General features: G+C 40.7%; 1 protein-coding gene across 5 annotated transcripts in view; it reads left to right on the forward strand.

Annotated features, from left to right (window-relative positions):
- Positions 1–22,570, forward strand: part of CLTCL1 (clathrin heavy chain like 1) — a 37,256-nt gene extending 14,686 nt beyond the window's left edge. Inside the window, exons 6-34 of one of the 5 annotated variants that reach the window (XR_012652342.1) lie at positions 1,173–1,346; positions 1,623–1,820; positions 2,206–2,406; positions 2,534–2,686; positions 3,318–3,440; positions 4,172–4,309; positions 4,516–4,680; positions 5,086–5,266; positions 5,625–5,788; positions 6,533–6,658; positions 6,976–7,118; positions 7,724–7,958; positions 9,838–9,960; positions 10,381–10,526; positions 10,912–11,095; positions 11,649–11,841; positions 12,336–12,493; positions 12,595–12,759; positions 13,108–13,215; positions 13,575–13,742; positions 13,822–13,971; positions 14,798–14,929; positions 15,268–15,378; positions 15,954–16,124; positions 16,936–17,157; positions 17,872–17,892; positions 20,143–20,218; positions 20,582–20,716; positions 21,235–22,570. Coding sequence is in view for 3 of the 5 variants with exons in the window: in XM_075041606.1 (XP_074897707.1) it covers positions 1,173–1,346; positions 1,623–1,820; positions 2,206–2,406; positions 2,534–2,686; positions 3,318–3,440; positions 4,172–4,309; positions 4,516–4,680; positions 5,086–5,266; positions 5,625–5,788; positions 6,533–6,658; positions 6,976–7,118; positions 7,724–7,958; positions 9,838–9,960; positions 10,381–10,526; positions 10,912–11,095; positions 11,649–11,841; positions 12,336–12,493; positions 12,595–12,759; positions 13,108–13,215; positions 13,575–13,742; positions 13,822–13,971; positions 14,798–14,929; positions 15,268–15,378; positions 15,954–16,124; positions 16,936–17,157; positions 17,872–17,892; positions 20,143–20,218; positions 21,235–21,350 (4,245 nt within the window). In the remaining 2 variants the exon portion in view is untranslated. The remainder of the gene's footprint in view (positions 1–1,172; positions 1,347–1,622; positions 1,821–2,205; positions 2,407–2,533; positions 2,687–3,317; positions 3,441–4,171; positions 4,310–4,515; positions 4,681–5,085; positions 5,267–5,624; positions 5,789–6,532; positions 6,659–6,975; positions 7,119–7,723; positions 7,959–9,837; positions 9,961–10,380; positions 10,527–10,911; positions 11,096–11,648; positions 11,842–12,335; positions 12,494–12,594; positions 12,760–13,107; positions 13,216–13,574; positions 13,743–13,821; positions 13,972–14,797; positions 14,930–15,267; positions 15,379–15,953; positions 16,125–16,935; positions 17,158–17,871; positions 17,893–20,142; positions 20,219–20,581; positions 20,717–21,234) is intronic. The other 4 variants (XR_012652343.1, XM_075041606.1, XM_075041605.1 and 1 more) reach the window with 4 other exon arrangements.
- Positions 22,571–24,431: the final 1,861 nt, after the last annotated feature.

Here is a 24,431-nt window from a genome sequence, read left to right on the forward strand (position 1 = left end):
TATTTGTCCAGATATGTCAACTTGAGGTTGTATTTAGGGAGGAAAAAAAAAACCTCAACCAAAAAAAACCCAAACAAAAAAAAACCACAACAACAGAAAAACACCAAACAAAAAGCCCCAGCAAAACCCCTACTAACCCACCACCCCACCCCCAACAACAAGAAAAAATCAGACCCCAAAAAAACCTCGATAGTGTCTTCTGGTAGAATGTCTCTAACATTGCTTTGGCTATTGAACTTCCTACTAATGTTCAAAGTTCTAGATAAGAATGTTATGATGCTTTAAGTAGCTTCATATGAAAGTGGCATTTCATCTACAGTAGATGTCACTGAGACAAATGGAGTAGGGAGTCCTGTATCAGCATACTTCCTGTAGTAGCAGCACAGAAGAAGCAATTTGGGACATTAATGGGAGGTTCTTTAGGAAAGAACATAGCTGGTTGCCTTGACAGACCAAACTTCACTTAGCATGTCTGCAGGACTGGAAATTGTGTAATAAAAGCAAACTATCTCAGAGCATGCAACTGCTGACCAATCTAATAGACCAGCTTCATAAATGAACCAAGAGATGCCTTAAACTAAGGTAAACAAAGGAAGCTATCTACATGGCAGGATTCATGTGGCTCTGTACTTCAGCTTGAGGTGTAATTAACAAAACATCTGAAGACTTGTTTCAGAGTGAAAGTACTTTGAAGACCATTTTGGCTTGAAAGCCTTCCCAGTTTAAGTGACTTGACAGGTAAACTGGAGTACTCAGTAGCTGAGCTTGGTTTAGGTTCTGCTGGTACTTTGGGTAGGTCTTGTTGGAAGAGAGTGGGACTATCTCATTAATATTTCTGAACAGAAACTTGTACTGACATATCTAGACCAGAATGCTGATTATACCCAAACCTTCTTCCTCAGCCTGCCTCATTAGGATGAGGAGTATGTCCTTTGCTGCAGATGAATTTTAATTTCCCTTCAACCTCTCTATTCAGTGGAGCTATGGCTGCAAATGGCCAGCAATGCTCTTCATTGCTTTTGAGTCTGTAAGGAAGAAGCCTGAAGCTATATTTGTTCTTAGTGTCAGTGCAAAGGCATGTCACTGCAGTACTGTCTTGTGACTAGGCTAAAGGCAGCTGTCTTAACTGTTATAGTCTTAGTCTTGACTAATAAAAACTCATCTTTTGGCAGATTGGAATTAAGCATGGTGTTATCTACCTGATCACAAAGTATGGATATATTCACATGTATGACTTGGAGTCTGGAGTGTGCATCTACATGAACCGTATTAGTGCTGATACTATCTTTGTCACAGCTCCTCATGAACCTACCTCAGGCATTATTGGTGTGAATAAAAAAGGACAGGTAACAAATCCAGCACTCTGATTTTGAGCCTTCTAAAGCTCAGATGGAATGTAACAAACCTAATGAGTGACTTGATGCAACAAAACAAATGTCATGGAGGGAAGCAAGTAACTATTTGATTAGTCAGTTTTTAACCTCTCCTAGTACAGAACTGCTTGGGGAGGAACTTGGGTTTTTTAATAGTCTAGTACTTCACTGATAGCCATTTTGGTTGCTATATTTCATAGTAGTTGTGGAAAGGACAGCACTCCTCAATATGCCTTTTGTCCTTTCCAGGTGCTTTCTGTATGTGTTGAGGAAGACAACATAGTGAACTATGCTACGAATGTTCTCCAGAATCCTGACTTGGGCCTGCGTATGGCTATACGTAGTAATCTAGCTGGGGCAGAGGAATTATTTGCTAGAAAGTTCAACACACTGTTTGCTCAAGGAAGCTATGCAGATGCTGCTAAAGTAGCTGCATCTGCACCAAAGGTAAATAACTCCAAAGGTACAGCTTAGAAGTCATGGGGATTTGCCTTAGCTTAGTGGACTTGCTTAGCTCACTTGCATTTCAGTACTTGACATTCAAAAACTGAAGTGCTGCGATACTAGCCTTAGTTCTCTGCAGTTCGGTGGTTGTACTGACTAATATTCTCCTGTATCCCATAAAGGAGCATCTGCTATACTTTTCCAACCATAGACTGGACTTGCTGTGGCCACTGACTTCTTGCTAGAACGTCACTGGTTTGGTGAAGATCTCCACCTTGAAGGCTTTAGAGTAGATGCTTCAGTGTAGAGCTTAACACCTGTTTTTTGACTAATACTATTCAGCCTTCAGTAATTAAACATTTCTTCTCTCTATCTTGTGCCTCTTCAGGGAATTCTACGTACCAGTGATACAATCAGAAAGTTCCAGAGTGTACCAGCTCAGCCTGGGCAGGCCTCTCCCCTGCTCCAGTACTTTGGAATATTGCTTGACCAGGGACAGCTGAACAAGTTTGAGTCTCTGGAGCTCTGTCGCCCCGTCCTACAGCAGGGCCGCAAGCAGCTTCTGGAAAAGTGGCTGAAGGAAGACAAGGTAGGCTCACTCAATCATGACACTAGCTTAATGCTGTTGTCTTGTAACAATTGAGTGTGAACAACGTTTTTGTTGATACTACATCTCTGAATTCTTGTGCTTGACAAAATACCCCTTTTGACTTCAGCTGGAGTGCTCAGAGGAGCTGGGAGACTTGGTGAAGACAGCTGACCCAACCCTTGCACTCAGTGTCTATCTTCGTGCTAATGTGCCAAACAAAGTGATTCAGTGCTTTGCTGAAACCGGTCAATTCCAGAAAATAGTGCTGTATGCTAAAAAGGTAAAGTTGTTTACCACAAACTACTAGACTCTCTTATGTTTAATGTGTACATTCTCAAGCTATCTTCCATGAGATAAGTTTGATTCCTGTAACTTAAAACTGACAACTAGGTAAGATTGAGAAACAGTGTTTTCTTCATTGTCATGGTGCAAATCATAGTGTATGACTAAGGTCTGAGCAGTCTGCAAAAAAATTAAATTCAGAACACCCAGAATTTTATGAACTATCAAATTAATGGACTGGCTCAAGGTTGTTCTAGAGAATGAAGATAAGATATTTTTTTTCCTAAGATCATAAGACTTTTTTTGGATGGATTACAAAACCATTTGCCTCATGTCCACTTTTTTAAGTTTAGGACCTTATTTGATAGATAGTGCCTTAAGACTGTTGAAAGATTTGTTCCTAGCAGTTTTCTTACCTAGCAAGAGACATGCCCTGGCACAAGTTCAGTTACTAAGTAGGTGAATACTGAATTTCTGTGTCAACAGACAAGCAATGCTTCTGTCTGAGAATTCCTGGAAGATGGGGGATGGGCATGGCAACCTCACAGCAGTTCATACTAAAGAATGTGAAGGCTTAAAAAATGTGTAAAGCTTCCCAGACATTGCATGAATGTTTCTGAAATCTCTAGGTTGGCTATACCCCAGACTGGATCTTCTTACTGAGAAGTGTGATGCGAGTCAGTCCAGAGCAAGGCCTGCAGTTCTCTCAGATGCTGGTACAGGATGAGGAGCCACTGGCTAACATTAACCAGGTGATGCCTACAACAAGAGTACTGGTCTCTTTCTAGACAGAGGTAATAGCATAGTACCATTTTGGTGACTGGTAAGGCCAGTTCAGGTCTCTAGTTGACTTGACTAGAATAGTTTAGTCACTTTAACCAAGTTTGGTTACCATTAAGTCTTGAGGCAAGTGTGCTCTCAAGTTCTTGTGGAAGCTTTCTGGCTTATTACTGTAATATTGATAATGAATCTGCCCCAGTCTTAGTCTAAGCAATAGTGTTGCTGTCCTACTATTGGTGTTAATGGAGCATACACTAACTCTTCCCATGCAGAGAATTTACAGGAAGGCAAACAAAGTCAAGTGCTGGCTGCCAGTGGCCATTTCTGGTTAAATGGACAGAGAAATAAGGCAACAATTTACATTAATAAATAATAGAAGTTACTTAGAAAAAGTCTTGGCTTTTCTTGTAGCAACTACTTCAACAAGAGAGAAGGGATGGGATTTGCATGCTGTGTTAAGATTAGAGTGGGTGGCAAAATCTGGCACAATAGCTTAAAGTAATGTGCTGCTTACATTCTAGAGAAAAAGAAAACGGCGTGAAACTTGTCTCTATTACCATGGTAGCAATCCTGTGACAACAAAGGGAATACAGCATGCTAGGTGCTGTGATGAGCTGCCTTTCTAGCCAGGCCACTAGTATATACAGGTAAATGTGCATGTATGTATATAGACCCCCTTCTCTAACTTGACTGATCTCAACAGATTGTGGATGTGTTCATGGAGAACAGTCTTATTCAGCAGTGCACGTCCTTTCTGTTGGATGCCCTGAAAAATAACCGCCCTGCAGAAGGCCACCTTCAGACTCGTCTCCTGGAAATGAATTTGATTCATGCCCCACAGGTAAGATCTCTTAACCTAGTTCCTCAAAAAAGTGAAGGAGAGACAGTGGTAGGCTTGCACAAGAATATGATGTCTGATACTGATAGCCATAAGTAGTTAAGCAACATCAGAGACTAATAATGAGTCAGTGCTGTGACTCTTCAATAACCTTCAGGCTGAGCTGTGGTGATTCTCTGACAGTCTGAATATGAAATGTAACCTCCTAGGTTGCAGATGCCATTCTTGGAAACCAAATGTTTACACACTATGATCGTGCTCATATTGCCCAGTTGTGTGAGAAGGCAGGCTTGCTCCAGCGAGCTTTGGAACACTACACGGATCTCTATGATATTAAACGTGCTGTTGTTCATACTCACCTCTTGAATCCTGAGGTAAGTCTGTCTTACAGAGTAAGAAAGTGGGAGCTTAAATACATGAACACTCTTTAGCACTTTTTAGCTGCTAAAAATCCCTGCAGCTGCTATAAGGTGGTTTGTAGGTAGCAAAGTAGCACATGCAGCTGTGATTCAAGAACACTTGTCTAGCTAATGATTAAACTGTAATCTATACTTTTGATGGCTTAAATCTGACCTCAGTTTCCCAGGTGGGCATTTCAAATCTTGCTTCCAAACTGTGTTTTGTAGTTGTAAAGATGGTGAATGTGTTTCTTTTTAAGTCTTTGGTCTTAGCACATGGAAGAATTCTCTCTAGTAGCTGGGGTAGAAACTCTGTCTAGCTGCCACATTTTAGAAGTCAAATCCTGTATAAGTTACTGAGTAAAACTTCTCTCTTTGCAGTGGCTTGTGAACTTCTTTGGCTCTCTCTCAGTTGAAGACTCTGTGGAGTGTTTGCGTGCCATGCTGTCAGCCAACATTAGGCAAAACCTACAACTCTGTGTACAAGTTGCTTCTAAATACCATGAGCAGCTTGGTACCCAGTCTCTTGTGGAGCTTTTTGAATCTTTCAAAAGCTATGAAGGTACAGTATTAGAGGGAAGCAGCTTACTTGGAAGCACTACTTGATTGAAGCTAATAGTAAGGATTGTAGCTTTTATGGGAGAGGTACTTGTCACATGGCTGGACCTTAGAATGCATTTATCAAAGTGAGCCCTAGGGGTAGCTTTGTACTAGATGGTTTCTTAACCCTCTTGAGTAAAGATCAGAAAGAAAGATGAAACCTGAAAGAGGGGAAAAATTCCTTCTGATTTTTTTCCTGCAGTTGAATGAAAGCTACTTTCTCAGCAGGGTTGAACCAAGTCACAAGCTGAAGCCCATGAAAGTCTGCACTTGCTTCACTTACCTTTCTAACTATGTTAAAAACATGTGACTCTTTCTAGGACTGTTCTATTTCTTGGGTTCCATTGTAAACTTCAGCCAGGATCCAGATGTTCATTTCAAGTACATCCAGGCAGCTTGCAAGACTGGTCAGATAAAGGAAGTGGAAAGAATCTGCCGTGAAAGTAACTGCTATAACCCAGAACGGGTGAAAAACTTTCTGAAGGTAAGTATTCTGTCCAATGGATTGACCAGTCCTCTGTATGTTTTGCTTAGCAGCAGAACTACGGCCTTCTAATGGAGGGAAATACTAACTCAAGGTTTAGCTGGCATGGCTGTGAGTAGTCTACTGTGTAGCTGGAATAGGAATCTGATCCTATTCCAGGCATATAATAGGTCCTGTTTAGACTACCTCTGGGAAAAAAAATCCCAACTTCACCATTCCTTTAAAATTAGCCTGTATGATATAACTTGCACCAGACTCATGAGTATGTTGTCACCTACCAGTAGGTGAATCTAGGCTGGCAGAAGGAAAGACTATGCTGAAGTATTCAGAAGGAGCTTTATCAAGGGTATTGGCAAGACAAAGCTTGTTAAGCTGGAGTCAAGCTATACTACAATACTTCACGTGCGTTGTGTCTGGTAAAATGGGATTTTAATGCCACTTCATTTTGCACTGTTAAGTTCTTGGCCCAGCAACTGTCTTCTGAATTGATATGTGAATTGATAGTCAATTTGAAGCTAGAGATGTTGGCACTTCATGAAGAGCTTAAACTTAAAACTCAACTGATAGACTGGCCACATGGTATTCATAGTGGGTAATTTCCTTTTGAAGTCAATTGTCTGCTTGGCAGTCTTAAATTTGTATGTATTGTGACTTCTAGTGCTAAGGGAACTTGGCCAGACTTTCCTGCTTTGAAAACACTTCAACAAATGGTGGTTGCTTACTTTTTTTTTGCACAAAATACAGGAGGCAAAGCTCACTGACCAGCTTCCTCTGATCATTGTCTGTGATCGATTTGACTTTGTTCATGACCTGGTGCTCTACTTATATCGCAATAATCTGCAGAAGTATATAGAGATCTATGTACAGAAGGTAAGGGGAATCCAGTTTTAAGCTCTTGCTCTTTCCTTCCTTAGAAGGAACTTAACCTTTCACTAGACTAATGCAGAATCTGCTATGTCTTTTTATGCCTGTACTTTTAGTGCAGAGGCTCTTCAATAAGCCTTTTGTCTATTATAAACCTATAAGTGTAGTTTTTCCTGGAATGTATATAAAAATGTGTTAGTAACTTAAAATTCATTACTCTAAAGCATAGTTTAAATTGTTAACAAGAACTTCCCCATGTGGAAGACTGGGGTGGGTTATTAGTAATGCTAATAACTAATTTTAATGATGGGGGTTTATTCTAGGTGAATCCTAGCCGTATACCAGCGGTGGTTGGAGGGCTTCTTGATGTGGATTGTTCTGAAGATGTCATTAAGAACTTGATCATGGTGGTTAGAGGCCAGTTCTCAACAGATGAGCTGGTGGCTGAAGTGGAAAAAAGAAATAGGTAATGAAAATGCATCTGTAGACACGAGTGTTGGGTTTTCCTGACCATGGTATACACTCAAATTGAATTGGGTGCAGTTTTGTTGAATGATACAATACTAATACTGTTTTATGTTTCTTTATAGAAAAGCAGCTTAGATTTGCTAGTCAGTCTCTTGATTACTTGGGCCATATACGAATGCCTGACAGCACTACATGATGAGTAACATGGCTTTTGAACACTTCCTGTACAGCCAACCATAGGATGTGCCTTTGGAGTAAATCTGGATAAAACTGTCTTGACAGTCTTGTTGAAGGCACACAGCAGCTTGTGTAATTAGTTTGTAGGTACCTGTAAAATAAGCAAATGGTTTTAAGTGTGAAGAGCCAGCTAATAGAACAGGAGTTGAAAGACTGCAAAACTAGTGCCATCTGCAACCGTACCTGATGTTAAACTGCAGATCTGGCCTCTACTCATTTAATACTCATTAAAAATAACTGGCTGGTCTCAGTCTGCTTTTAAGTCTGACCAGCAGATTAGCTTGAAGGGAAGGCAAGGTATTAATGGGTAGCTGTCAAGCATACCTCAATCTGACTTATAAACCTAAAATATTTGCTTCTTCAAAGGCTTAAGCTGCTGTTGCCGTGGCTTGAATCAAGGATTCATGAAGGCTGTGAAGAACCTGCAACTCATAATGCCTTGGCCAAAATCTACATTGACAGTAATAATAATCCAGAGCGGTTCCTTCGTGAGAATCCTTACTATGACAGCCGGGTAGTTGGCAAATACTGTGAAAAGAGGGACCCTCATCTGGCCTGCGTTGCTTATGAGAGGGGGCAATGTGATCTGGAACTCATAAAGGTTAGCAAAACTGCATTTATAAACATGTTAAAGAACTACTTGCTGCCTGAAGTGGAAGCCTAGCTGGCTCTTTGTCTTAACACTTGCAGAATCTTGTCTTGCAGTCTCACTCAGGAGTTGAGGTAGGCAGGATTCTTCTATATGGAGACAGTAACCTTCATGCTGATGAGAAGAACTCTTATGCTATATGTCCAAACTAAAATTATATAACTCTGCAACTGTAGGGTACCATTCATGTCCTTTCATCTGCTCATTCTGCTCAAAATTAAACTTTTTATTGGGCCTAGTTAATGAATATGCCTACTATTAAACCTTTGTTAATATGATTTTTTTGAGCCTTGAGCACTTGATCAGCAGAAGGGACAGGCTCTCATCTAGCTTGACTCTACAGTAGGAAGAAAAGCTTTCCTGCAACTAGAATGGGGCTTGTAATTTTCCCTTATTGTTGACTCTGAGAGTTGCTCCAATGCGTAACTAGAAATGAGGAAAAGAAATGTTGACAGTCAAACTGTAAGGACTTACTCCGATAGCATTCCTCTCCTATCTTAAGCTTGTTGATTCCTAGAACCTCCCTTGGAAGTTCAAGGGCAAGTGAAATTCCCAGGGTTCTCCAAACACATCCTAATTTCACACTGAACACCAGAGTTTAATGCCAGATTGTAGTGCTTGTGACTGTTGAGAAAGAAAACATTCTCCTCTACCTGCACTTTTGCACTAGTATATGCAAAGAATGTCAGCTGTGTAGGGCTAAGAACTAGCCTGTTTTACCTGGTTTGAAAAGTAAATGCTGTTCCCTGGTAAGGCCTACCCTGTGAGTGTTAAAATGGTGCTATAATCTAGGCTTCCTGTTGAAAGTGGATGACTTTCCAGACTGAAGCAGCTATTTTTGAAGTAATACCTCCTCTATAGCTGTAAAAAAAAAAAATAAAAATCTGGATATATTTAGCACTCTTTATTTCAGGGTATGAAGGTGGGTCCGAGCTGTTGACTTTACTAGGATATGCTTTAATGTTCTGGCTAACCATAAAAAAAAAACCTCTGCCAGTAACAGTTTCTTCCTTGAACTGATGTTCTGAGCAGGTGTTTCTGGTTGTGGAGAAAAGATCTTCCTTGTGTAAGAATTATTCTTGAGACCTTGTTGCCTCCTAGAAGAGGGCTCAACTCCTGCAACTAATAGATGTAAAATATAAAGCAAATTTGTGTGACTACTAATTTGTTTACAGCAAAGTACCTGAGATTCCAAGAGCTAATGTGGATACTAACAAAGCATGACCTGTTGGTAGAAGATGGAGTACACCTTCAGGTTTCTACTCTTGTAGTTTGAAATTGAAGCTAGTGGTACTAATAGGATCATAACTCATAACTCTTCCTTGCTGCACTTTTATTGGAGATTTCACATTTATTCTATACCCTTAACATTTTAACAGGGGAATCCAAGCACTTGCTACTCTGCACACTTCCAGTGTAAAGCTAATGACACCAAATCTGTAACCTATTTCTAGCTTTAAACACCAGCACCGTTCCTCAGTTCACTCCTTAACGCTGCCCAGGCAAGTGGCTCCCTTTCTAGATTTAAAACTTAAGTTCTTCAGGCTTCTGCAGGTCTTCACTTCAAACAGAAGCAAATAGTTACTGTGAAGCCACTGTCACAGTATTTGTGTGTCGGGCAAAACCAAGAGAAGCTATAGAAATTCTGCTGGAGACCTTCTCCATGAGCCTTCCAGATCAGAGGTTGGGTAAGAACTTGTCTGTGGCATTTAGCATTGGTCAGCAATTAGTTCTAGTCAGTCTTCTAGACTGTCTGATTCATAGCTAGCTAAACCTGTCTTGTGTTACTGACCCTTGATATTAATGCTAATACTTGTAACTTCTTCTTCAGGTCTGCAATGAGAACTCACTGTTTAAAAGTGAGGCTCGCTATCTGGTGCGCAGGAAGGACCCTGAGCTCTGGGCAAATGTTCTGGAAGAAAACAACCCATTCAGGCGGCAGCTTATTGACCAGGTACAGCACAAAGGCTAAATTTTCAGTATGAGGAGACCTCAGGATGTCTCAGAAACATTATGGAGCATTAAAGTAGCTGGTTTTACCACAAGGTCCCTTAAGGCCCCATCTCAACCATATAGAAATTTCTAAGAGTTTGAGTGGCAGGTATTAATTCTGACCTTCATGGTGAGAAAATCTAGTTACCAGTAAGACATCATTTCTGTCCTGTGGAGTGACCTACCTTTGGTGAATTTGCTCCCTACACAGACAGAAGGTGTGACTTTTAATAGCTATGTCCTGTATAGAAGTAGCTTGCTCTTGCTGTTTATGACAAAATACTCTCAAAGTTCTGAGGCCTTAATTTGTAGTTCACTGGAATATGTTGGCAATTATCTCATTTGGGGAAAACACTTAATACTCTCCTGCCTTCAAATCCAGGTTGTCCAAACAGCTTTATCAGAGACACAGGATCCAGAGGAAGTTTCTGTAACTGTGAAAGCTTTCATGACAGCTGACCTGCCTAATGAATTGATTGAGTTATTGGAAAAAATTGTCTTGGATAATTCTGTATTCAGTGAACACAGGTAAGAGGAGAGCTTTGTCCACAAGTTTAGCCTATTCAGTGTCTTTGTTTAGGTTGAAGTGACCAAAGTTATTTGTGGGTCTCTTGGTTGCAGGACCCAAGCACTCTTAAATGTGTAGAATGAGGTGAAAAAGCAAAATTTGAAGTGCTCTGTGCTTTAAGAACAGAGCTAGTTCACACTATGCAGTTAACAGTGATGTGTTAAGAGAACACTGATATTGATAAGCCTTTTCTTTTTGGAAGGCGAATATCAGTGCTTCTCAATCTGGGGTTGAAAGGTTGTTGCTAGTGACAGCAAGTGGGTGTATTTTTTTGCATGTATAATATGTCACTTAAGTAGGTGTTACCATGCACTGCTTACAGCCTATGCCTTCTGTTAACCAAAGGAATCTCCAGAATCTGCTGATCCTGACTGCCATTAAGGCTGACCGCACTCGTGTGATGGAATACATCAATCGGCTGGATAACTATGATGCCCCAGATATTGCAAACATTGCCATCAGTAATGAGCTATATGAAGAAGCATTTGCTATATTCAGAAAATTTGATGTTAATACTTCAGCAATTCAGGTGAGGTGTAGTTCCTGCATGAAGGTGTAGAATGCTAGTAATGAAGAGAATGGGGAGTGTACTGTTACATTGATTCTCAAGGGGTGATTGTCACTTAAATCATTGAGACTTGAGTAGAGTTCCCATATGATACCAAGTTTCAGGGAGAAGTGGGATTATGTGCGAAGAATAGCAAAACAGAGTCAAAATAATGACTTCAGAGACTGGTCTGGTCAGAGTAATCAAAATTTTGCGAAGTTGCACTGTACGCTTGGGGTGTGTGCACTGGATTTGAATCATGTGGCTACTTTGGAGACTCCTACTTGAAAGGTGTAGGAGAACCAAATGCTACTAGGCATTATCTGTAGGCCAGCATTGACTTCTGTAAGGCAGAGGAGAAACATTAGCAACAAGAGTCTTATTCTGACTACCTCTACTGCAATGGACAGAAATGGCTGTTCTAAAAGAAGTTAGCTTCATACTGCTTACACAGAACACTTGAAGAAAGAGTTCTGTTAGAAAGGACAATGTTACAAAGCTTTGATTTTTAACTTGCAACTTCAATTTCAAACAGGTGCTGATTGAGCACATTGGCAACTTAGACCGTGCTTATGAATTTGCAGAGAGATGTAATGAACCAGCAGTATGGAGCCAGCTAGCCAGAGCACAGCTCCAGAAGGACTTGGTGAAAGAAGCCATTGACTCCTACATAAAGGCAGATGATCCTTCTGCCTACATGGAGGTTGTTCAAGCAGCTAATAGAAATGGTAAGGCAAAGTATCCTCAAACTTAAGATTGTTTGGATATGAGCTAGGTTATTGCATCTACATTGAGCAGCAGGGATTCTTATGAATTCTGTTTCAGAGGAAATGGGAGCAGTCAGTGTGTGGAATGGATGAATCAATGTTTAGTGGGATTCCTGTTAACAAGCTTGTCTGTGTCGCTACACCAAAGATAGACCTTCCTGTGGAGATAATTTGGACTGTTACTATTTCAAGTATAGCCAAGTATAATGTATTTATTTAGCTGTATGTGGCAGAATTGCTTGCCAACTGGATTCTATAATAGTTGCAAGAAGTTCAGCCTTACATGAAGGTGATGTGGTGTTTAGCAGGGACTTTCTTAACTCAAATGCAGATGGCTTAGTATCATGGTGGAAGAGATCCTCAAGACTACGAGCGAAGACTGTTCCTAAGGTGGGCAAGGTGAGCAATACAGAATGACTAAACAAAGGATCTTGTATATCTTTTCTCTCTTCAAGATAACTGGGAGGACCTAGTCAAGTTCTTACAGATGGCCAGGAAGAAGGCTAGAGAGTCTTATGTAGAGACAGAACTTATTTTTGCTTTGGCTAAAACTAATCGTCTGTCAGAACTGGAGGAGTTTATTAGTGGCCCTAATAATGCCCATATACAACAGGTATGTCTTGATCCACAGTTCCTGTGTGTGAATGACTTGCTGCTTAGCTGACTTCTGATTTTTTGCTGTTATCCTTGTTTATCTTGGGACTCCTAATCCAGGTTGGTGATCGCTGTTATGAAGAGGGGATGTATGAAGCAGCAAAACTACTCTATAACAACGTATCTAACTTTGCTCGCCTGGCATCTACCTTGGTGCACCTTGGAGAGTATCAGGCGGCAGTGGACAGTGGCCGCAAAGCCAACAGCACAAGGACTTGGAAAGAGGTAACTTAAACACGTGTTTATTAATGGTTTGCAGAATGTGCTGTACTGTTGCTTCTGATCATGTTTTAGCTCTGATAGTAGCTTGCTAACTGTTTCTGGCTACAAAGTATGTCTGTAGATTTATAAGCTGTCCTCTTGTCCAAGATAACAAAGCTTAATTTCAAAACACTGTAAAATGAATGGCAGAGATGTTAATTCTAGAACTAGCATTATAGAAATATCTATTTGGAACTGTACGTAAGCCTCAAATTTGGTAAAGCTTTGCTAATTAGCTTTCCCTTTAATATAAAGAGATGAAGCATTGCAGTATTCTCTTGTTGACTGACTATTTGCCAACTCTCATTACAGGTATGCTTTGCCTGTGTGGATGGAAAAGAATTCCGCTTGGCACAGATCTGTGGCTTGCACATAGTCATCCATGCTGATGAACTTGAAGAGCTGATCAGTTATTATCAGGTTAGATCACTGTTAATATCCTAGAAGACTTTAGACAGCACACTTGTATGGGCTAGTAAAGTGGTCACAGACAAAACCCGATACTGTGTGGGGCTGATCTTTAAATTTATTCTTCCTCCATCTCCATTTCCCAATAGCTGCATGCATTTTTTCTGTAGTAAATGGAAGGATGATAGCTTTCCCTATCCCTTCTTTTACAATTCTGTTACCTCACTGGAATCATGTCTTGCAAATCTAAGTACTCTCATTTGGAGAGAAAATCAAAGCATATTGAATTTAAGTAAATATGCATTTTAGCAAGCTTTAAAGTGCCAGTTGGTCATGAATTTGCAATTAATCCTTATTTTCCTAATATCCAGGATCGTGGCTACTTTGAAGAACTGATTGCCCTTTTGGAAGCTGCTTTGGGCCTAGAGCGTGCTCACATGGGAATGTTTACTGAACTTGCCATCTTATACTCTAAATTCAAGCCTCAGAAAATGAGGGAACACCTGGAGCTCTTCTGGTCTAGAGTTAATATTCCAAAGGTATGCAGTAGGGTAGCTACACTGCAAGTGCAGGTGGGAAGCTGTCAGTGAATCAAACTGGTATTTTTTGTTTTATCAGGTGCTCAGAGCTGCAGAACAGGCTCATCTCTGGGCAGAACTTGTATTCCTCTATGACAAGTATGAGGAGTATGACAATGCAATAATTACTATGATGAACCATCCCACTGATGCCTGGAAAGAAGGGCAGTTTAAAGACATAATTGCTAAGGTAAGTAACTAGTTAACTGAAAGTGTTGAAAGTTTCTTTCAGAACAGAGGCAAAAATGTACAATAGAATTGCTGTTTAGAAAATGAGTTTGCTTAAGCTACTACTCAGTTTTCCTGCTGTACTTAAAAGAACCTCCAATCAGTTTAGCAGAAGAATTAATCTAATCTTATACTCTGTTTTTGCTGTGCAGCACATTCTGTTGAGTGGCAGCAGCTAGCACAGAATGTTTTCAGAGACTGCTCAGGATCATAGGTCACAAGCAAGAGGCGTAACCTCCTTAATACCTTTGAGCTGACTGCTGTCTTAGTCTGAGGCTGTAACTGTTCTTGAAAGATCTCTGCAAATGTTTTCAGCTGTTTCAGTGTCAGAATTGAGGTGGGCAGTCCCATGAATACAGCAGAGAATAGTGAATTGATGAATAGTTTAGACAAGATTTGAGACTGAATGCATTCTTGTTGGTCTTATGGGTTTCAAGGCAACAACTTAGACTGGTTAAGGCTACAGCCCTTACTGGCTTCAGGAGTTCAACAAATGGTCACATTAACTGTAGTGGGCTACCTGTGCCAGGATGTCTTAACTGTGGATGGGTTAGAATTGGTTTGTACTACCCCTGGTAGCTTGTGAGTTCACTGTCTGGAAGCAGATGGCACAAGAAGCAGTCATAAGATTGAATAAGAATTCTGCACGTAAGTGTAACACTTCTGACCTCTAGAAGGAAACTTCAGCTTTTATTTGTCAGATAAACTTTGTGCCGAGTTAAGTGGTCTGAGCTAAGCACCTTAAGCTTACTTGTGTTTGAACTACTAGCTAGTGTCTAACCATGCAGGTGGCCAATGTGGAGCTGTACTACAAAGCCTTGCAGTTCTACTTGGACTACAAACCTCTGCTGATCAACGATCTCCTGCTTGTATTATCTCCACGACTGGATCACACCAGGACAGTCAATTTTTTCTCAAAGGTGAGCTTGGGACATAGTAGATGAAGAAGAAATCTTGCTCAGGGTAAAACACTCCAGTCTCTGGCTGGAAAAAAGGGTTGGTATCTGTCAAGTAGCTTTGCCTCCACTATAAAGTACTGAGAAGCAGCCCAATCCTGATTTGATATGGGAAACACTGGAAGAGTTAGCATAGCTGGCCTAGGAAGCCATTTTATTTTACTTCTGGCAAAACAAGATGCTTTGTCTGAAGGGTCCTGACAGTAAGCACAAACTCTTGCAATAAGTAGGAACCTGTTTCAGGATTATGAAGTGTCAGAATTGGTATGCTTAATCTTGTATTGGAAATGTCTTAATTCCAGGTTAATCAGCTACTTCTAGTAAAGCCTTATCTGCGTTCAGTCCAGAATCACAACAACAAAGGAGTTAATGAAGCTCTAAACAACCTTTTAACAGAGGAGGAAGATTACCAGGTGAGCCCCACAAAATAGATTGCTAGGCCTGAGGGATGCTTCTTTCTCCAACAAAAAGAAGCCATAGTTTAGTTGTTCCTCAGGTGACACAGAGCAATTCCCTTGAGTAGAAGATAAATTTTTCAATGCAGTGGTGGGGGGTGGAATCAGACCCTTTGTGGGCAGGAGTCTGGAGACATTGTGATTTGCAAGCAAAACAGATGCCACAGTTGTTTTTCTCAGAACAGACTTCACAAAGGTCAATATCAGGTGTGTACTCTACTGGGCAACACTTCTGTAAACAGATTTGCTTCTGGCCCCACTGGCTGCTATTTGGAAGACATGCTTTGTCTTTTAAAGGTAACTAGCTTTTATGTTATGTCAAGTAAAGTCAGTATGACCAAATTTGCATCTTGCTTTATTAAAAATTATCTTTTGGAGAGATGCATGAAAATAAGCAGGGTAAGCTGTAGCCATAGTACCAATATCCAGCTGGCAGAACATAAGCATTTGTGCACCATGCTTAGAAGCTTCTCTACTGTATTTCTTGCCCTACTACCATCTGGAAGCATGTGTAACATCTCTCTCTCAAACAGGGTTTGAGAGCTTCCATTGATGCCTATGACAACTTTGATAACATAACATTGGCTCAGCGTCTGGAAAAGCATGAACTAATTGAATTTAGGCGTATTGCGGCATACTTGTATAAGGGTAACAACCGCTGGAAACAGAGTGTGGAGCTATGCAAGAAAGACCGTCTGTATAAGGTGAGTTAATGCAGCTTGTTTCCCAGACTGTCAAAAAGAAGTATGATCTGTGAAGCATAGATCTCCTAGATACTGAATGTGTTTTGTTAGTTTCAAATTTGGATTTCTAATTAGCCTTAGCCCTTCACTTGAAGTTTAAGGAAAGACTCTCAGAGCAGAAGTGTTTGCAATTTCATATTCACTTCTTAAATCTAATTTCATAATGTTCCCCTGTACTTGGAGATCTATCTATATCAATCAGTGACATCTGTACAGTTTTCTGTATCAGTATGGAATGTCTTCCAGAGAACTGAAGACTTAGGCCCTTGTAAGAGTACAGATGAAACATGATTACAGTGGTATAGTCTTCAAGCCTGCAGTGAGTTCACATGGGCCAGTTTTTGCCTACTGTGTAGGAGAGCTGGCAAATAGTTTTCTGTCTTGCCACATAGCAAGCAGTTGATGCAATAATCTCTTCTGCTCTGGATAATCCTTAATAGTTAACGTTGAGGTAGATGGGATACCAGAAAGACTGTTTATCCTCTCTGCTACAAAACTAAGCAAAAAAATCTCATCAGGTCACTTCAAATACTAAGGAAAGCCTGTTGGATAGTGTTCATACAAGTATCTGGGTTGCCTCAAAATAAGAAGACTTAACTGAGTGTATGTACTGTAGCTTGGCTCCTACAGAACATGCCTGGTGTGGTGTTAAAGACTAACTTCATGGTATGCCAAATACGTGGCTTATCTAGCTACCAGTAACATGTGCATAAGGTGTAAAGCAAGATGCCAACAGGCAAGGGTCAAGCTTAACTGTTGTTCTTTTCTGTAGGATGCTATGCAGTATGCTGCAGAGTCCAAAGATGCAGAGCTAGCTGAGAAACTGCTTCAGTGGTTCCTGGAAGAAGGCAAGCAGGAGTGCTTTGCAGCCTGCCTTTTCACATGTTATGACTTGCTGCACCCAGATGTAGTCCTTGAGTTGGCATGGAGGCATAACATCATGGACTTTGCAATGCCTTATTTCATCCAAGTGATGAGAGAGTACCTTACCAAAGTGAGTATTGCATAAGCTAAAAAGTTAAGACTTCTAGTCTGCTGGATGATTAGCATTATGCAAACCAGAGCTCTTTGCATGTATTTGGAATATTGTTGTTCCTCATAGACTAAGTCTTCTGTGAAGTTCTGTGGGTTTAATAACTTTAGGCTAGCTAGCAAAACTTATAAATAGATGGCTTGGGACCTGAAAGAGATCTAGTTAAATTTTTGCTTTTAACAGTGGGCATAAGCAACTATGCTTTTCAGAGCAGCTCCATAGTTGATGAAACTGACAACTTGATGAGGACAACCTGTATCACTTCTTACTTCATGTAACTGTAAAAGTACTCTGTTTTCTTGTTATGGAGAACATAGCTTTTGAGTAACTAATAGTACATGCTATTCCTACATCAGCCATAGGAGTAGACTGCTGAAGATCTTCTTTTTTTAAATGGAAAACAGAACTTCCAATGTGTAGTCTGACTGTACAATACTGATAGCAATAGCTAGTCCTCAATTAAGAGAGAAGAGAGATTCTGATCATGTATGGTTCTGAAATGCTTGTCCTGAAACAGCTCTAAGATAGTAAGCTAAGATCCTTTCTTAGAAGGCTCTAGGGTTGCATAGGACATCGCAGTAAAGAACTTCATTAAAATGAGTAATCTAAAAGTGACTGCTTCTGGTTGCTTCTAATCAAGTCATGTTAAGTATTCCCCTCTGAATTTTCTTGCAGGTTGATGGGCTGTTCTATAAGGTGACACTCTGATTTCAAACTCTTTGTGTTCATTTGTGTCCCTCGATAGCCTAGGTTTCTTTTACAGGAATCTAGCTGTAGCTTCTGCCAGAAGAGCAGTGTAATTTAGCTCTAACTCATTTTCTGTTCACTTGCTAATGCTAAAAGGTTAACTATTCACAAGCAACTTGAAAATCCAACCAGACTCTGCTCCTCTTCATGGGAAGTGGAAGCAAGCGATTGAAGAGGGCTTGAGCGTTTGGGCTCCTGTTTGCTATATTATAGATATCTTGTGGCAGAGAGGATATTGTTCCTAAGTAAACAAAAGCAGTTGCCACATAACAGGATGTGTTCTAAGTGCAAATTGCTTGTTATGCTGTAAATTACTGAAGTGTGCAATCTTTTCAGGCATGGTGAGTTTGAATAGTAGCATAAAGGTTCTGTAAACTTTTTGCCTGTTAGTATGATAAAAGTACTTGCACAGATCTTAAACGCTTCTTCCTCTTCGTATTCCACTGAGGAGAAGCTTGCCACACAAGTTCAGCTGAACTCTTCCATGTGAGGCTTAGGTCTAAAATAATGGTTTTTAAACTGCTGGTTGGATTTACAAGTAATCACATGTACTAAATACGGGATAACTTGCCAGAAGGAAAATCTGCATGGTGAAAGTGGTTTACAGTGGAACTAATTTAGTCTGAATTAACTGCAAAACATGGAATTAGAGAATGGGCTTTATAAATGTGGTATGTCTAAAATTGTCACGTAACTAACTTCAAAAGTACAAAAGAATAGACTAGTTTATCAGTGGGGTATGTACATCTTCCAGAACTTATCTATCTTTTATGCATAAAAAAGTGTTAAAGCACAGAATACCCTATGGCCCAGAAGGGGCCAGGCACACAAAATATGATGACACTCATTTGGAAACCTTTTGAACAACTTCACTTCTAGGCAGCAAAGCAGACAGATGTTTTAGGCTTTCCTGGAGAGCTGCTCTTGTCCCTTCTTCAGGATGTCAGCTCTGGGCATGCTTGCTGTTCTCCAACAGAGGGAGTAACTGCACTTCTGTAAAAAGTTCCTTAATGCTTTAGGGGCACTAAAGAGGAAAGTCTAATCTGAGAGAGTGGGAATTTCAGGTTGTAAGTAGAGCCATACAACTAGTTTGAAACTGGTAGCTCTCAATTGCTTTGATCCATAATAATATGGATAGCATTTGTAGCACCAATATTTAGTGTTACCCTGAAGAGCTGTTAGGCTGATAGCTATAAATGAACCAGTTAAAGACCTACTGCCACTGAAGTTTTTGAGTTGCAGACTTTAAAAAGCCCAGGAAACTGTTAAACACCAGATCTAGATAACATCTCTAAAGTATAATAGAGACCCCTCTTGCATCACTTCTCAGACCAGATATGATTCTTGCAGTGGGAAAGGAGGATGAGGAGCAGCTGAAATATGGCATTGGGCTATGTTAGTACTGCCTGTATCTGGATGTGAAGCTGTGTGATTTTTATGCCTTGCAGTCTTCAATTTCAATGGTTCTCTTACTGAAGATGCAACTTGTTAAACCTGAGAGAAGGAAGCTACTGTTGCCTTCTTGGATTACTCCCACCACTCCCAATTCAAAGTTGTGTTCAGGGCTCCTGCATTACTGTAGCACTTTCACAAATGTGTTTAGCATGAACAGAGCTTTATTTGGCACAGCACTGGGATCTGTATAAAGCTGATAATACTAGACCACTTTCCATGGTGGTTCTAGAGTTTCCTTTAGAAGAGTCTGTGTGAATACTAATATGGTAAACCAGTACTCTGCAGCCCAGGTTAGGCTGTAGTCCTAGATAAGATCAAACTTCATGGGTCTGGAATATTTGCAAATATCTGGGTGCTCTCGTTGAAGGGGAGAGGGATTGCAGGTTAATAGGTAAGTGTAGATTAGGCCCATTTGAGATAATGCTTGGAACTACGATACGATGGGCTTGTTTTCTGGGTCACAGAGTTAACAGTGACTAGAATAGGGCCCCAAAAAGTGTTTCACTTGAAGGTAATGATGATCTTGGCTGCATTTGACAGCTATTGTTTATTGCAATAAACTTAAAGCAATTGGGAGGGCAGGTCTACAACATAGCTTGCTGGGAACATGCAGACTTTTGTAGTCTCCAACTTGGACTAATAAAAGGAATACTTGATAGCTAAGGTACCAGGCATGAAAAGCCTCACACGATGGTGCAATTCCTAGACACAGCCTTCATACATCTCCTGTTCACTTCAATGTAGGTGGATAAACTTGATGCTTCTGAAAGCCTAAGAAAAGAAGAGGAACAAGTAACTGAACCCACTCCAATAGTATTTGGTAGGTGAAAGACTTGGTTTTAATTGATTACCTATTGTCACTCTGGTCTCTCTTTGTGGAGGTAACTTAAATGACTACCTCTAGTCAAAGTAAACTGGTTTTAACTAGGTAGTAAAATGGTTCTCTCTGCTAGATTAACTGTATAGGTTGTTGAAGTGACATCTCAGTCTTGAAGTACTTCAGCTAAAGTATTGCTCCTCTTACATGGCTCAGAACTCTAGCTTAGGAATAGTCTTTCAGTATGGTAACAGGGCAGGGGATACCAAGGTGTGCACAACCCCAGGAATAACTTACAGAGCATGCAAATTCCTCCTGTTATTCCTGTCTAAGAGGAGTGTGTCTGCTTTCTGCTTTTCCAAGTAGAAAGGCAGACTGACTTTCTAGCTCACCCATTTTAAGACATGTGCAGCCAAAAAAACATGGCTGTCCTCAAGTGTGCTGCTATTTTAGAAGCCCTTCTGAAGAGGTATTCTGCTAACAAGCACCTAGAAGTGGCTGGTAAGGGAAGGATGTGACTGGTTCACTGTCTGATGTAAATGTTAACCTGAATTTAACATATGCATGAGGCATGTGTGCTCCTAGTGATGAAGACAAATCTGTCAAGGTATGTTCAGGCCTTTTGCAGCACTCTCCATACTGTGAGACCTAACAGACCTAACTATTTGCTTGAATTGTTTTACTTTTCAGTCCTGACCATGCATGGGTTAAATAGTATCAGTTTGTTTGGCTTTCAGTATGGTCTCTTCAAAACAAGCCATGTTTATCTTGCCCTCAAGATCAGCTGATACTCATCTTCCTTCAGAGTCCTGCCTTGCTTTTGTAGCTTTCTGGTAGCAAGAGCAGATGGCCTTGGTGCCCACTCTGTGGTGTGTGTTGAGTAATAGTGTGACTTGTTAGTGTGTGCTTGCACAGTGGCTGATTTTTAGCTAAAGCCTCATAATCCTGTCCCATAGTACAGCTAGCATTAAGGAAGCTGAGGTTCTTAAACTAACCTTTTTTTTCTCATGCTTTTCTAGGCCAGCAGTTGATGTTAACAGCAGGCCCCAGTGCAGTACCTCCCCAGGCAAACTTCCCATATGGATACACAGCACCAGGATTCACCCAGCCGCCTGTTTATGGTTTCAATATGTAACTAGCTCTCTGACAGACCTTCACTGTCTCTGTTCTCTTCCTTCCCGTCCCTTTTTAACTTCTCCAAGAAGTGTACAATGGTCCTAAGGGCACAGATGACCTTCTGTTGGCTGAACACACTTGCTGCCCGGCTCAGTGAGGAGACTTCAACGGGATGCCTGTTACTGTTTATTTATTGATTATTGTCCGGTTACATTTCAACCTCTGAAAGGCAGCTTTTGTTAATGACATTGTGAGACTCTTGTCTGAAGTTAAGGCACTATTTCACTAACTCATATAGCAATAACTGCTTGAGGCCAGGGGGAAGAGAGCATATTTTTCTTTCTTTTGCAAAGCCCATTGAAGGCAGCTGGGAAATTGCCTGGCACCAAGTTGTTAAAGCTTTAGCTGAAGCTACTGAAGTAGCAGGGTTGTTAACAATTCAGTGAAGCATCTCGTTAATAATGAATTGTTGAAAGCTTGTGTACATCTGACTACCCCATTTTATTTGCAGTCTTACATGCAAAAGAAAATGGGCTTTCTAATATTCGTGCTCTGAATGTTTAGAGGAATATTGGGAAAGTTTCCTTTTCTGGACAATAATGCTGTTGGGGTTCAATGCTGTTGGAGTCTGTTCTATATTTTCTGGAGTAGATCTGAGACTTGAAGAAAATAAATCTTCTCATGCCAGAGAGCAAACACTTCCCAGATCCTTTTTGTTTAACGAGAAGAGAGCATGTTACTTACTGACGTTAAATGGTACTAAAGGAAACCTCAGCTATGTGTGGCAAGTGAACATAGGAGTGTGCATGGGCTGCCAAAGTACTAGAGATGCAAGAGCACAGTGTCAGGATTGGGGAGGGGGACGGGACACACTGCTAAAATATTGAGGCAGTAGGGAGGGCCGTAATCCTGACTTTTTATTTGCACCTTTAACTGATTCTGGCATTGGCTTCCTGCCACACCATGTTCTGACCCTGTCTGGTGGGCAGAGTCAGCACCACCTGAATTAACGGTGCAGTGACTCAGTTCTGCTATGCTGCAGTAGTATCAACAGCGTGTCCATCACCCACCTCTTTCTTTGAGAATGCCAACAGGGATGTATTATTACTTTGTGCCACTTCAAATACATGTATCATTAACGTTTTATGTACTTAGATAACAATGTATAATTTATGGTTATGAATCTTGTGCTAATCTTGAATATTATAAAAGTCCAACTATAAATGTAAAACTGCAGTATCCACTGTGTGGTTCTAGTCTTAATATCTTGGGGGGTGGGGACTGGTTAGTAGTAATACACTACCACTAATAGCATCAGGTTTCTTAATCTGACAACCAAGGCTGCCAGGCAGGAAAAGAGAAACTTGTGCCGAAGTACCTAACATGGCTGGCTTAGCAATTAACTTAAAAGGGAGTTGCGGTCTCTTCACTGGACACATCAGCACATATTGTCACATGTGGCAGTCATGCTGCAGGAGGCAGTCACATGCTTATATGACTTCATTCACAGGACTGTTCTGTGCTGAGGGAGATGCTGCAGTTAGTGTCTTCTCCACTAAAACACATTAATACAGCAGTGGTAGTGGCAAGCTACACCTTTTCATACTGAATTCTACTTGAACAGGGCAAAGCATCTTTCAATGCCAACCAGTGGAGACTGCCAGCATTGTGAAATCACTAACAGCAGACTATGCTTTGGCACAATTCTAACTAGTACATTGTCTCCCTCGGTTAGCACACTGTGATAGCAGTGGCAAAGAGATGCGGTGTCAACCTTCCTGATACAGGCCAGAATGCTCCAAGTGTTGATGTAACATAATAACCTCAGTTTTGTACTGATCAGCACTCAGTGGCTCAGCTTGAAATACTGAGCAGCTAATGAGTTCAAGCAAATCTGCACTCTGTCCAGACTTATTCCTAACAGGAATTAGCCAGGTAGCACACTATTTTCCAGACAAAGGGTACTTATATTTCATAACCAGTTCTTTGTGGGTTGAAAGGAATTTGGATAAGTCAGCTGGAACTGAAGACCAGCTCTAGGATTAGTGTAACTGTAGGAGTTTACTTCCTCTCAACTTAAAAATTTACTATGACTTTATAGCAACAACTACCAGCTGATGGTGGAATACACAGTAAACTGCTAGATTAAGTACTACAACAGCTCATGACCTGTAGAGAATTGAGCTAGCCTGGGGATCCTTAATAGCTTCAGTCTAGAAATCTAATTACAGGAATGACTGAGTTCTCAAGGAAAGCAAAGCTGCCAGCTCTGATGAATAGTCTTGCTTTAGTTGCTCTCTTGGTATCTTAAGCTCTTGCTAAGTATAATGGCTTTCATAAATTTTGTGATCTTGCATTCTAAAATGCATCCAAAAACATATACTTTGTGCAGCTGTACCTAAAATGTGGAACAAACTCCTGTGTCTTTAACAGTTAAGTAATTCTCAGCAGGAAATAACCCCTCTTTTAGTGGGTTAAGTGGAGGATTTAATCCAGTTTATGAAGTTGTAGTGTCCATCCAAATTTTTGAAAACTTGGATAAGATCATTTTACAGAAACACTCCTTTAAAATGAAGCTTCTCGCTAATTCCCACCACTTCAGTGAGATGGGGCTAGTGCTATCATGTAAAATGATCTGTGCATGCAGAATATGCTGCAGAGTGCAGCATCTGGAGACTGCAGCGTTCTGGGCTTATGATACTGTCAAACAGTAACTTGCTTGAACTTACTATATACAGGCTTTTACCATCTTAGGCTTTTACTGTGAGAAACCAAGTATGTATTTCATTCTGTAGTAGCTCTTGCTATTTGTCAGACCTTAGGGGAATTTTCCCCAATCTGGGAAACCAGGCAACTACAGATCTGGCATCAGAGATGACAAGCCATTGATGAGCATTGCTGTCCAGCTGCTTTAATGTCTTGTGTGCTAGGTGGAAACTGATCTCTCCACAAATGACTGCAAGGACAAGTGCTCGTCTTGGCATAAAATTCTGATCTGCATTCAGCTGCTAACTCTGTGCTAGTACTTGAGCTCCTTACGCTATCCTTTGCTCCCTTGCATCTTTAAGGGTTACTGGTTTCTCCTGGTACAAACACCAAG

Source organism: Buteo buteo, chromosome 11, assembly GCF_964188355.1.
Source record: "Buteo buteo chromosome 11, bButBut1.hap1.1, whole genome shotgun sequence".
NCBI lineage: Eukaryota > Metazoa > Chordata > Aves > Accipitriformes > Accipitridae > Buteo > Buteo buteo.